This window comes from Hippoglossus stenolepis, chromosome 9 (genome assembly GCF_022539355.2).
Source record: "Hippoglossus stenolepis isolate QCI-W04-F060 chromosome 9, HSTE1.2, whole genome shotgun sequence".
In the NCBI taxonomy this organism is placed as follows: Eukaryota; Metazoa; Chordata; class Actinopteri; order Pleuronectiformes; family Pleuronectidae; genus Hippoglossus; species Hippoglossus stenolepis.
Genome location: NC_061491.1, coordinates 18688995 through 18704135, shown reverse-complemented (window position 1 = coordinate 18704135; position 15141 = coordinate 18688995). Strand labels below are relative to the sequence as shown.

General features: G+C 40.7%; 1 protein-coding gene across 2 annotated transcripts in view; it reads right to left on the bottom strand.

The window, feature by feature from the left end:
* The window catches only part of grid2 (glutamate receptor, ionotropic, delta 2), a 441472-nt gene that overhangs the window by 116521 nt on the left and 309810 nt on the right, over nucleotides 1–15141 (bottom strand). For both annotated transcript variants that reach the window (XM_035167013.2, XM_035167012.2), the window contains exon 8: nucleotides 14140–14259. In XM_035167013.2, the coding sequence (XP_035022904.1) occupies nucleotides 14140–14259 (120 nt within the window). The remainder of the gene's footprint in view (nucleotides 1–14139; nucleotides 14260–15141) is intronic.

Here is a 15141-nt window from a genome sequence, read left to right as displayed (position 1 = left end):
CAGTTCAATTTGATTTCTCTATTCTTTAAAGAGTTATAAGGATTACATGATCCACTGCTTTGAGACACGAAACACGTCTCCACTTCTACTTCCCCCTTATGTAAGGACAGGCTTCAGCTTTAATGAAGAGGAGACGTTTAGTATGTTTGGACCATAACATTATGGGCGGGTTAAAAAAACAGATTTTCCTTACTAAGACGGTAAAGTGGCTCCAGGGGGTTAACAGCTGCCTGGGGAACTCTTATAATGGTTAGCGTATCTGTGATGAAAAAAAACATTTCATACTGAAAATGAGGTCTTAGTAATTATAAGGGAAATAATTGGCTGGTGTTCTTAATAGCGTCGAGACAATATTTACTGATTATTCAGTGGAAGAGTGAAGAAGCCACGATTGGCCTCGAGGGGCAGGATTACACCTCAGAACTTTCAAGTCATACAGCTGCTCTTTGTTTCTATAACCTGCTCTCTAATGTGCTGCAGTGTCTCGGAATGTGCGTCTATATTTAAGAGAACAGTGGGGACTTTGAATTGATTAACAAATTTGTAGATATGACCTGAAACAAAAATAGTTTTTGAGATTGACTTTTAAACAACACAGGTCCTGAGAAGAGGATTATAATGGAAAAGTAGGCATTCTAGAGCATAGGCAGCAATTGCATGGGTGCTACAGGGCTCCCACAGAGAATGCCAAGCACCCACGTTTGCCAGCATACAGCCTGAGTTAAGTTCACACTGCACTGTTACCATGAAACTTGGTGGAAGGGTGTGGTATGGGTCAGGGAAGAACTCATAAAATGTTGGCGCGGACAGAGTTCAGGGGGCAGATCCAGGATTTATTCTTTCACTTTCTTTTAATTGCGTCTTTTAACATTTCTCAGAGAATAATTCATGGATCTTGATCAGGCATGTTTAGGGAACTGATATTTATGAGTGTGTGCAATGTAGTGCTCATCCAAATACAAATTTAAATGTATCTTGTAAGCACTCTACTGAGTATCATTTGAGTTGGTAATTGTTTTGACCTATGAGTTACGGTTATGGATTTTGCATAAGCTTTATTTGAGGCATGGGGGTCAGTCATTGAATTGTTAAACGCCGCCACTGGCACGGACATAAATCGGTGTCTATGTTGTCGAGGATAGACAACAACTCAAGACTTAGGGTAAATTGTGTTCGCTGTTGTGTGGTTTGTGTGCTGAGAGGGCAGAGCTTCACTGCCAGTCACACAGGGCGCTCCCTTCAGACAGGAGGATTATGTGCCTGGTATTATAATTGAGTTAAGGACAGGATGTTGAAATAAGGATCATGTGAGACTGATGTGCTGATGGCTTTCATCAATCTACACTGCTCCTTCATCAGTTACATCATCGCGGCAGACGCCACTCCTGCTGTTGCCAGCGGGAGCATTTGTCACAGATCCAGCGCCGATTTTTGATTCAAGAGAATGAAGAAAATTTATAGGGGATTTAAGAAATTCATGGTGAAGTAAGTTAATGTCAGGTATTGCTCTTCGCCCACCAAGGAAACTATCCAGTTCACTGCATGTTCACTGTGACTCATATAACTTTCTCATTCTTTATTTCTCTCTACCATTGGTAGGTTCAAAATCAGGAGCAATCTGTCAAATGTGATTTACATCATCAGCGTTGAGGTGTTTCTTCAATATTGCTTTACTTGACCTTCGCAGTCCCACTCCCTTATTTGACTTATTGTTCCGATTTGAACATTTTAACATGGGCATGACAAACTGCCTTTGGAAATTGGGTTTGATTGAAAAAAATACTCTTCAGTCTTTATCTTTTTTGACATTGTACCTATATCTGTCTACATGGATTTTTTTCTCATTCTCCATGACGTCTTGCCTGCCAGTGAGTATAAAGCTGTCCGCCTTCTTTGTGTTCTTCAGTTGGAGAGCTGTTTAAATTTCCCTTGCTGTGCAGCTTTGCCCCAAACTGAGATTTGGCCTGGTGGTGTCCTTTCCTGCAGAGAAGCAAGACCTTATCCCTGACAACACTCTTATGACTCACCAAACCTCTGCTTCCCCCCCCCCCCTTGCTATAGAAGCAACAATATTAACACATGATGTTTTGGCTGCCTCAGCAACATTTTTCCTTTCCCTGCAGACACTCACCATTCTGTCCTCTACCGAGTTTATTATTCACCTCACTTAATCTCTTCCTTGTTCTGTAATCCTTGACCAATCTCTCTGCCCCTGAAACGCTCCTCTGCTTCCTCTCCACAGTTTCGGCCGAGGTTGTCTCCCCTCTTCTCTCCTCTCTCTGGGTCAGCTGTCGGTTCCTATTCACAGAGCCAAGGTGTGTTCAACACAGGACACAACCTTGGTGTCAGATAGCTCCGCTCTCTCACTCTCATTTCAACTGATCCCTCCCTCAGTCTCTGCTGCCAGCTCAGTAGTGCTATGCTCATAACTAGGTCACGGGCAATTAGGTCTCCCCCCTTATCTTGCCTTCACATCCCTGATCCTGTCAATCCTTTCATCCATCCATCCGCTGTGTAGCCAAGATTAACCCAAGGACTGACGACCCACCTCATCTCCCTATTCCTCTTCTTTCCCCCCTCTGTCCTTTCATCACTCACATCATCTGTATTCATCCATCCGTACATCTGTACGACCTGACTTTAATAAAAACATTAGCTTGAAGGATTAAATATGGCTGCTTCTTTGTTTTTTCTCCAGCCCTCTTGCATTCTCCAAACATCTCTCCATCGGCCATGACATGCCAATTTAAGTTTCTACTGCAAGTCAAGGTAATGTTGGATTATTGTTATGTCATTGCCCTGTCCGATTGTAATCTGTGATCGTGGTCTGACTTGGTCCAAACTTGAGGAATAACTTACAGAATTTACAAATGAATCATAAAATTGGAGAAAAAATAAATAATAAACTAGAGAATTCAACATTTTAGGGAGTCTCTTGTATCTTTTGTCGTCTAATACTAAAACGCTACTTCTTTTAACCTTTCCTGAATAGCTAATTTGGCCCAGATTTAGCCCACATTGTCACACCACCACACTGTCAACTGGTACATATACCACGTGGAATGATGGTACGGCATGGGTCACTTTAAGTTTACATCCAGATCACACCTTGCGTAGAGCACCGTTTGTTTGTTAAAAAGGCTCACATTCGTTTTAGGATATTTGGGCCACATTTGCTATTTTACAAATAGGCAACTTTAGGCTCAGATACCTTTTATCCTTTTACCTTTGTGAGCTTGTGAATAGTTGCAGGGCTTCCTCTTATGCATGATTGATTCAGCGATTTGTGGTAGATGGAAGGTCACAAGCAAACATGCATGTACTGACCAGCTGACTGTAACCAACTAACCCAAACCCCACACCCTAAGACACTGACACTCCAATGTGGATTCAAAAAGGGACAATTCCTGTGTAATGCAGACAGGGCTGTCTCATACTTCACACTGTGGTACAGGATGGGGCTAGGGGCTGGCATCAGAGATTCATAATGTCGACTTCCTCAGCACTCCTCTATGTGTTTTCTTCTCAGATGCACTTACATTATTTCTGAAATAGGTGTGAAGCAGAATGGAAACTGTAAAGTGCACATATGATAACACTGATTTTCTTTCATCCTCCTTTTTTTTTAGCTCACTTTCTTTCATTCCCTCCGAGCCTGAGAGCTCTTACAGCACAACAACTCCAGGCTTCTTTAAATGATACTACACGGCACAACCTTATCACATCCATTCATCTACACAGCAGCAGCTTTTTCTTATAAATCTTTGTGCTTGCGCCCTTCACCGATGGTTTCGGCGTGCGAGCGAGCGTATCGCGCCAGGAAACAGACTGAAAAATGATTTTAAACGATATAAATGACATATTTTATATGATATAAATGATCAAATATGCATCCCATACTTTGTATTCCCCTTCTGTTGTCCTGGAGTTTTAATTTTCCCAATCACATAATTAAATGTCCCCCTCTGCCCATCCACTACAGCCACACAAGCAGTCATATAGATAAAAAGAGAGAGAGGGGGGGTCTAAAGGCTTGCTTGGAGAATACATCATTTACCCCCGACACCATGGCATCTAAAGTTACACTTGTCACTTTTTCTGTTTTTCATATTATTCAAGTATTAAACAAATATCGGTATCGGCTATCGGCTAGATTGTTGTTTTAAATATCGGTATCGGCCAAGAATTTCCATATTGGTGCATCCCTAGATAAAACTTCTCCTGACTTGTCTTAACAAAAGAGGAAGCAGACGAGTGGCTGCCGGGCCAGTGTTTGGTGTTACCCATACTATTTACACAACGGATGGTGTATTTTGGCACCACAGTGGATTTCCCAATAGGGTTTGTGCGACAGCAGGTAAAAACGCTGTCTCCTATTCCTCTGCATTTCCATATTTGTTTGCTTCATTTATTTCTCTCCCCAAAAAAACCCCTCCCCCTTCCTTTCACTTCTCTATGATTTTTGATATCTCTCTTCAGTCTCATGTATACAGACACACACACAGCAAAAAATATCCACATACACTGCCACACTTAAGTTGATCCAAGGACACCAGAGGCAGTTTGTCAGCTTCAATTTCTGTCCAGTGTCCACTGTGCTGTGGTCACCAAGAATACAACTTGCTGGTCAGTGCATGCGTGTTGGCTGGTGATTGACAGAACCTTCCAGCCACAACAAATCGCTGACATCAATCAAGCACAAGAAGAAGCCCCGTAAGTACTCAAGTGTTCACAAGGGTAAAAGCCGTTGTTAGAAAGGTTAACAGAATTTTAATACTCCTGCCTCACTTCTGAGCAGAAGAGTATGAGAGATAAGACTTAGAGCTGAAAGGACCACTTCAACATTTTGGAAAATGTGCTTGTTTGGCGTCCGGCTGTGAGTTAAATGAGAAAATCAATATCAGTATAATCTCTGCAAGTTCAGTAGTGACATTGGTCCGTGACAAAGCCGGAGGAGAAACTGCTCACAGTTTGTGAAAACAGGAAAAAACACAGTGTATCTTGATGCCCATGAATCCACAGGCTGCATGTGAATAGAGCAAAAAATGTGGACAGGTTGATCAAATGACGAACACAAAACAGGAAGAATACAAATATCTGCCATGCATGTAGAAGACACCGACAAAGATGTCAACTTGGAAAGACAATGAGATTCGAGAGCTTTTGGTGATGTGTTGTAATAGTCCACTCAGATTCTATCCCTCACCTTAATGTTTTGGACATTTCCCTGTTGTTGTGAACTTGTCTTACCTGCACAATCCCCTGCTGCATTCTTCGTATGTGAAAGTCAAAGCCCAGAAAAAGTCAGAAAACAATTTCTGGACATTTTGCAGAGTTCATGTCTGAAAACGGAATTGCAATAACTTGCTATCAAGTAGCTATTAGCCCCAATTGGCTAAGAGAACTGCATGTTAAAGCATATTGTTTGATTTCATTTGTCTACATGTATTAATGTTTAATCCATTAAAGGCACCTTTAATGGAACTAGCAGTGACTCTGTAGCCTACTTCCACAGTCTGTGGTACACTAGTCTGCACATGCCCCTCATCATTTCTATGCTGAGACTCCCCTGCACAAGGAAACTGAATTAATACAGAGGTTCCAAATAAAACTTGAAAAATGAAAAACTAAGCTCTTGGGTTCTTGCACCCACAGGCCACTGTACAAATGATCGAACTCCCCATAGATGCTAGCAAGCACCACAGCTAATGTATGGGTTGCAGTGATATACAAGGACTTGTTCGTTTAATGGCTACATGCTGTCTCCAAAAGCCCTGGTTGTATTAAAGTGAACGGGAAACTGTGCTTGTCATTTCAAAGCCCATATTATTATATGGGGGCAATTTGTTCCATAAAAGTTATCTTTAATTGGCAGTTTCCCAAAAGTTAATTACTGGCTGTTTGGCTCTCATTTGCCCAACCACCACTCCACCTAGACTCTGCCCTGAATATTGATTTTTATGGCTCACAATAATTCACAAGAAGGCAGAGAACAAAATTAAAGTTTAAGGGTCAAGTCTTAAAATCTGGTATGATGAAAAACTGATGAAATACTTCATAAAAATGATTTTTAAATCTCCAGAATAACTAGTTTGCATGTTGGAGTTGGAAAAACAATTTAATAAACATGGAAAATGCACAGAGGTAACAAATTGATGTATTTTTTCTTTCTAATTTGCTTTTTAAAATGCAGTTTCTGTCATCTATCACCAGATGATAGCATCAGGATAGACACAATAACAATCACAACAAATGCAAGTCATCTTATATAGGAGAGAAAATGGAAAATGTCAAGTCTGAATGAATCCAAAATTCTAACAATTATTCCTCATGAAGAGGAGTCTCAGCATCTTGCATTTCTGTCTCATGTCTACACACTAACACAATCTCACACACACACACACACACATCTATCAGCGGAAGGAATCTGTGAAACAGGACAAATCAATGATGTCCTCTCCTCTCTCCTTCTCTGCTCCTCAGGTTTGCCCTCCTGTTTCCCCCCCACTTCCCTTTATCCATGCATCTTCTACTGTATCTCCCATTCTTCCACTTCCTGCCTCCTCAATCCTTTCCACAATCTGGCCTGGAGGTGGAGGAGACACGCTGAATCAAGATACATGCAAATCTACCTAATGGGATGGAAAATTGGAGGTATTTTTCTGCCACTATCTTTCCACCCTTCCCTCTTTGCATGTTTTCATGCTTTCTCTCTTCCTCTGATTTATTCCTTTTACTTTACCGCCTCTATAACTCACCACATATACATTCCTAAATTTCATATATCTGACTCACATAATGGCCAACTCCCTTTTAGTTTTTTCTTTTCTTTGACGTGACTCATTGGGCACCTCCCCTCTAAGCTCCCTCTCTTTTCTTATCACCCTCTCTATATCACACTTTGGGATTATTTATTTTTACATAATTGTAATAATCAGTTCCAGTTCCTCATCTAATGCCCTTAAAATAACACTTGTTAATGTGGACTTAGAGACGCATCCTCGCTCTTTTGTTCCATGATCAGACAACGTGTGAGAAGATGTTTCACACTATCTGCATGCTCTCTGTAAATAATCTGAAATCATTAAAAACCTTATCGTGCTCATTTGTTAGCAACTGTAGCATAATTGATATTATCAGAAATCTTAGTCTGCCCTTCAGGTCTTATTTAGTATTTTAGCTCTGAGAAAGACTTAATGGATTTGAAACCCTGGTAATCAGCGTGGACACTTTCATTGTAAACATCTATTTGTGTATAAAGCACCTGGTAAAACTATTTCTCCAATGTACTTTTACATTGTGTATAATTTGTTGCCAGGACTTGGATTGTATCAGAATATATTTTTGGTATGGATAGCAAAACGGCTGGTAATGTGTGTTGGCTGCTAGTCCATCACTTTGGTCTAGACTGAAATATCTAAACAAATCGTTCTAAATAGCCATGAAATTCGAGGTAGATGAAGGTGACCACAGGACCAAGGGACGGACCACCATTGTTACCATAGTGTGTCTTATGAAACATTTTTTTAGTTTAGTTGTATAGAAATGTTATTACTGGGAGACATGATTGCTGTTGTGTTCACATTCAACATTAGTTTTTGGTTCCGATCTAGTAAAAGCCAATGCACATATTTCAGACACGGCTGTTTTCAAAAGTTGATACCTGCTGAGTCCTGAGGTACTAATACACTGTTTGTGGATGGAAGTAACATCTGAGCCAATAGCTGCAACAGGATATTAGTCTGTGAGCCAATAACAGGTGAGGGTTTTAAAAAACAGGTATCGTTTTGTGCCGGAGAAAGAGGTTTTCTCTCCAATATGCCCCAACAACTATAATATCAATGAAAGGCTCTGGATCATTATGTGACACAAACCATAAGCATGAAAATATATATATAAAAAAATAACAAGTTACAAAAAAGATTTCTTCGACTAAAATTTGCATAGCGTTTTTTCCACGAGGAGAAAAACTACCAATTTTACCAACCAGCTTAATAAGCTGTATGTGTCTGTGGAAAATATGTTTTTCATGTCATATTTAATGCAAAGGGACATAATGTCATTGTGTGTCACTATGGCTTAGCAATATGAAAGAAACAGTCAATAATAAACTCTGGTTTCTAATATGTCTGCTTGCATATGTGTTTGTTTGGTCGGGATTACGGGAAACCCAGTGTTTCTCTGCTATACTGACAGTTAAGTAGAAATACATTAATTGGCATGCAAAGCCCAAAGCATTCCCAAACATGGCAGAGGATTTATGCAAATGTCTCTGTGTGTGTGTGTGTGCGTGTGCATGTGCGTGTGTCTACAAGAGCTTGCACGAGTTCCCAATTGAACTGCAGCTATTAAGTGTGTTTGAGCTGGTGGACACATTAAGCCGTCATGTTGAAAAAAAAAAAAAAAGTGTTTCAATCGCTCAGAAGATGTAATGGAAGGAGATGTTTCTTGCATGATGACAGGGCGGCGAGGGGGCTTCCAAGGTCCTGTGACTCTGTGAAGTCACTTAACATAATTTACCACGTATGTCAGACGAGACTGGGGATGCTAATTGAAGGTGACCTCAATTTAAGAACACTGCAGTTTGCAGGCCATTGATTCTTGCAAAGAGAGGAGTGTTTCTGTCTCTCGACCAAAGGATGGAGAGTATGTGCTTGTGTGAGAGAGAGGAGAGAGCACGAGCATGTGTGGGAGTGTAATGGTGTGACTTTATTAGGACCTGTGCCGTCGTTTCTATCTCTTGATCTAGAGGGACTAGGTCATCTATCTCCATTCTATCTCTCTCGCTCTCTAAAGCTCTTCTACCTATTTCATTTTACCCTCTTCACATGTTCCCCCCTCGCCGACGAATCACTCTTTCTCCTTTCACTCATCGCCTTCCCCTTCCCCCCATCCTGTGCTCCTTTTATTTCCTGCTTAGCCACAACCCTTTTCTTTATTGTGCTGGCTCTAAAGTATAAATCTGATGCCGCTTTTCCTCTCTGTAGTCATTAAAGATGTTGCAGATAGCTAACGAAGCAATTACACATGGCAGGTTTGTCGCCTCTATATAAGAGAGCAGCGGAGCCTGGCATGCCTGTAGATGTGGAGAGAGATAGAGAGAGATATAGGCTCCCGTGTAAGAAGGTAATGGAGCAGAAAGCCAATTCTACCACAGTGCAGCAGTAATAATTATGACTGATCTCAGGTGTCTGCTATTATCATTATCGCTAGACAACTGTATGCATATGTGTTAAGTATGATGGGGATAAATGGCATGACAAGGAGGATTGAAAAAGGCGACGGCCGATTTGGGAGAGGTGGGTGGTAGGATGGAGGGAGGGAAAAAAGAGGAGAAAGATGACGAGGAAAGGGAGTTGGGGAGAAAGAGAGAGGTCCTCTGAATGATAACTTAATTAAAGTAAGACGGGAAAATAACCAAAAAAAAAGAAAACTGGACCGTGTGCCTTTCATTAATGAGACTCGCAGCAGGGATTAGAGAGAAGGCTCATGGAGGAGGGAACAGAGATCTCAGGTTAAGTGGTATTCTCAACAGAATGAAGAGTTAGATCTCCTCTCCTGGCGTTGATTAAACCCATAATAATCAACTCTGCTCCTCAAAATTAGATTCGTACAAGTTTTTCCCATGAAAGAAAATCCCTTAGTGGCCTTAGAATGGTTTGGATATAACTCTAAACCTTTGGATCGATTTGTATTTGTGGATCTTTGACCGTGCAAATTACCAGCACTTCTACCTCCAGCCACCACTCAGCCGCTCTCCTGCAGCTCCCGGCTCATCAAACACACAAACCTCTGCTTGTCAGTGGTGTCATGGGAGTAATTCAGACATACTTGTTCAAACTGGAAGCAAACCAGTACTGGTACCAAAAAGTTAATGTATTTTATGTGCTGCTCTCTGTCGTATGGCGCGATCACCATCTCTGAGTTAGCTGCCTTAGCTGACTTAGATTGCAAGACACCAATAACCCCTTGTAATGCTACAGTGAAATGAGGGGCATAGAGGTATGCTATAGTTATGTGATTGTCGAGGAAGGGTTCCCGAGGCATTTGATGTACCCCCCACTGTCTGAATCCTTTTCATGGCGTCTTATATCATATATACACACAATGTAGACATGTTCACAAGATTACATTTCCACGGTAAGGGGGCTTTGATAGCATAATCGGTGGCATATGCATATACTGTAAATGGTGTGAGACACACATCATTTATATGTCAGTATCACAGTGGTTTGGCTCTTTGGGGCCCGTTGTCCATAATTCAGAAATCTATAATGCAGACACTGAATGGCTCTCCTATATAAAAGACATGAGGATGCACCCATTATCCATAATTTTTACATGACACATCGGCGTCGTGAAAGAATGCAGGTACAAGAGAAATACATTTGACTTCATATGGTATGAAAGTTAATGCACATGGCGTAGGGATGAGAGACATATATACACACACATACAGAGAGAGAGAGAGAGAGAGAGAGAGAGAGAGAGAGAGAGAGAGATGATCTATAATTTATTCAGCAAAACAACCAATGTTAAATTAATTTGTTTGAAGAGTTGGGCGTCTCTTTGAGGAAAGGTCAGCGTCAGGTGAAACCTCAGTGTCCATAACCATTAAACCACTAATTTACCACAGAGTAAAGGATAAATACTAGAGCAAATGTTGCTCTGAGAAAGGTTTGCAAATGTGAAGGATCAAATATTTAGTAGATAAGCCTTCTACTGTATCATGAGACCACAGGGAATGTCAAATACTGTCTAACATACAGGCAGAGGGGACAGCTGGGAAGATAGATTGCAAATGCTAATGCACAAAATATGTAAAAAAAATAAAAAATAAATTAAACTATAAATCCTATAGGCAGTGCAACATACAGCGAGGGCTCCATAAGCTACCTCCTGTTAGAGTAGAGACATCCCTGTGTAAATCATCTACGATAAGGAATAAATAGACCAGCCTTACCCAGGCCTCTGCTCCCCTATGAGCTTAACTTTGGTCTTGTCCACTCTGCAGCTGGGGGCCTCACATCCATCTTTCCCAATCTTCACTTCCTCACACCCGGCCACACTGGATGCTTGAGTTGCGCCTGTGCATCGCTAAACATCTTGCTTTTCACTTTGGTCTCCATGTTATCAGGTAAGAGGAGCCCCCATGCCACATGAGCCGCGTGTCTGTGTGCCGTTTGCGGTTCACAGCAACATAGGCAAGAAAAAAATATCTTTCTCCACAGTTTCAATGTCTATCTGTCAAATACGTGATAAATATAAATATACAACTCCTGTACCTTTTTCAAAGTAAAAGCACTGTTTTTATTGTGTAATGTTTGCAGGACCAGAAGATGCAAGGTTTCATACAGTTGAGTTCTGGTATTTAGTGACTTTAATTTGAGAAAATACAGTAGTCGTACCAGCGACGCAGCCATCATGTGTGTCCCAGGCTTTATTTTAACCCCTCCTTCCAATTATCTTTCTATCAACCTACTGCACCTTAAATCAAGGTACACTTTCTTGAGATTTAATTAAAATAAAACTGCTCTCAACATTATTAACAAATCTAAAATGTCAAACAGAGCAACTTGAGAATTAGCTTAGGCTCCTTCTGAGAGCTTCCTTCACCCAGTGGCTGTGATTTAGCAAATCCACTGCATCGCAAGATCAAATGCTGCACCTCCACCCCACTCTTTTCAGCCATGTTATTAAATTAAAGTTATTGCTGCTGCTGATTGCTTAATGTAGCTAACTGTGATTGCAAGCTGATTCATAGTTAATCTTTATTACTATTTCTATGACACACCAAGCCTGAACAAACAATTTACTATCTGTTTAGCATGTAGGTAGATGTGTCCAGGTAAGCCTCAACAAGAATATTCTTTATTTTATGAAATATAAACTGAATGCACAGATTTCTGACTATTTTCAGATCAACTCTTTCTTCATCCTACCAGACTGCTCGGAAAATATTGTGTTTAATGGACGGAAGAAGCCCTACAATCATCTGGATTCATTATATTACAGAGCCATCTTCACTGCAGCAGTGATCCCTGCACTGAAATTAACTTGAGAAGTATTGTCACTGACGCCGTCATTACATAAGGGAAGACGTTAACCTGGGGTGAGAGAGACAGGGTTACCTTTCATAATCATCAATTTACATCAAGGTCTTTTTGCACCTTGAACCTGTCTTTGAAGGCTCGTGCTGTGGATGAGAACTGAGGAAATCATTTTACATACAGGTCGTCCCTGTCCATCGCAATGAAAAGGAAAAGCTTTGAATTTACACTGTACCGGACGGGATGCTTGAACCGCCTTAGATGGTTGCCATTTTATTTTTCTCCTCGTATCCCTGGGTTTTAATTTCGCTTTAGCATTTCACTATGAGCACATTCAAACACACTCTGGGTCAAACGGGTGGATTTCTCTGGCTTTCATTCTTGACCGTGGGGTGGTCAGAGCCTGATTATTCCATATTAACCTTATTTGATATTAACCTTTTCTACAACTTGACATGCTGCATGTCGGCCATGCTTTTATTGCAGGTTAGGTTAGGTGCTCTGCGTGAACACCGTTTTTCGAGGGCTCCACATCACTTGCAGAGGCTACAAAAAGAAAGGCAATCCAGGCAGTCTGAGAGGAATCTAAGCCTCTCTTTAGTCATTTGATGCCTTGTATAAATTTTATTGAATCCCAACGATGCTCAGAGTGTTCGGGGAGACGGTGGCAGGAATATTGTATAACAAGTGCCTTAATTCCCTCAGAAGTAATTATGCTCTGTGATTAGGGAATTGTGCCTTAATGTAATTATGCTGTGCTTTAAAGATTAATTTTGTCTGTGATGGCACGCTGTGTTATGTTGTTGTCTCAACACATTATACATAATCACAGCTCACTATCTCAACTGTTATCTGCAAAGAGTTCCCTCTGGTGTGGAGGATAGACACCGTGTTTTTGTGCATGGGTGTGTGGGGGGGTATTTGTGCATGAACATGCCACACCTGTGCACACAGATGATTCTCTGTCCAACTGAATTTCACGAGGGAATATGTACTGCAAGTCTGGGTCTAATATGTCAACTCCCATCAACTTGTTTGCATGATTCACTAAAACTGAAGGGTCAGTGCCACTCAGGTCTTTTCTTCAGTCCAACGCATCAGGACTGTTAAATGGTGAGGAAAAAGCAATCTATGATTTACTTTATCAAAAATATATTTATATGCGTATATACAAATAGATTTATGGTAAAGGGTCTATATTTATATCATGCCTTTCTGGTATCATTGACCACTCAATGTGCTTTAGTTTGTTATTCACACACACACACACACAGTGCATCTATGTGCAGCACTTTCTCACTCCGTCCATCAGAATTTTGTAGGGAAACCCCAAATCTGTTGATTGTTACATTTCAGTTTAGCTCATATGTTGCTCTATGAAGTACAAAGAAACTGAATAAGCAGCATTACATACGTCCTTACATTTTTTCACTGGAACATATAAAGGTAAAGAGTCATAGCAGAAACACAATGTAGGCCATTATATTGTATCAATATACGTCAAAGCACATTAGGTGAAGGTGGTTACAGCTACTGGTGGCCTCTCTCTGTCTCTCTCTAAATGATGATAACGTTTCTGTCCGATGCATCATCTCCTGATTCCTGCTTGTTGTATTTTTTCTGATTGATTTGCCCGTAGTCGAAGGGCCACTAGGAAACGTCAAAGAACTCTCAAAAGGTCTGTCCACCACTGCATGTTCCCATCGCCAAACACTGCTTCAAAATCCTTCTAATCAATCCCACTATCATCAAGTTTCCTGTAACGGGTGAGATGATTCTGCATCCTACTGATGCACATAAAAACAATAACCAAACAATGATGCTTGAGCTGCTTCTGTGCAGTTGTGATGTCACTTTCATAAGCTGCAGCAGAGCAGTTCTATACTCGTCTATACAGTAGTTACAGCCACAAGGAAAGAAATACCTGCATAAGAATGAGATGCAAATAAATGTAGAGAGCAGGTGCACTGAAGCTCCCTGGTAAATGTAGAAATTATGTAAATCCACTCTATGTGTTAGAGCAGGAATGATTCCCCCCCCCCTCGCCCACAGTAGAACACCACACAGGGGTTCTGTTTTAAGTACTTACCCTACTGACTCCTCTTCCCCGTTCTTCTCCATAATTCGTCCCCAGGATTTCAAAGAAGATGTTGGGGTTCGAGCCGTTGTCATTGAACTCCAGGAAACTTGTGAGGCCGCTCACACCGAACTGCAAGGACAAGATGATTTTATTTACAACTTATATTGTTGTTCGGTAAAATTGATCATTGAATAGCCGTGGTCCTCATCAGATAATCACAGCTAGAATCACCTCATCAAGCTGCAAAATGTTAACAAAATCATGGTTATCCTTGTTAAGATCAGAGGACACCTCACAGAGAAACAGACATTTTTAATCTGTCAGGTACTTTATAAGTAAAATCTATTTATCTTTAAAAAATATAGGAAAATATGTCTGATTTTGTATGCGTGCACATACTTGCATGGTTGTATTTTTCTGTGTACAAGACATAAAACGTGGGAGACATTTTCCACTAGGAGAATATATTGTCCTGAGTGTCAAGGTAGTTTTAATCAGAACACACGCACATACACAAACTCGTGCACAGATGCGGTGCTAGTCCCCAACCTTTGCCAGCAGTGTGACCTGTCAGTAAAAGTGACACTGCAGCTGCTTCAGGGAAGGAGAAAGGTGTTATTCCCCTTAATATGATTCATACCACGTGTGCATGTTTGTGTGTGTGTGTGTGAGATTGTGCCTTTTATGGGAGGTGATTTGGGCTATGATGCATGTACACACGCACATGTGCCTAATCAAATAGACACTTGCACATGCACTGACAATCTATATAATTATTAGTATAGTGTATTCAGCATCATGACACATTCGTTTCCACACAATATTATAAATAATGTTCAGAAAAGGTTGTTATCATTGGTTAAGTAACTTAAAGAGAACAAAATAGTAACAACAGCAGAATAATTCCAAATGAAAAAGAAATTCGGTAAACAATCATTTTACTAGTATCATCATTAAATAAGAAGTTAGAAGTTTTAATTTAGAATATGCCAAATAGGTTCTTAAAAAACA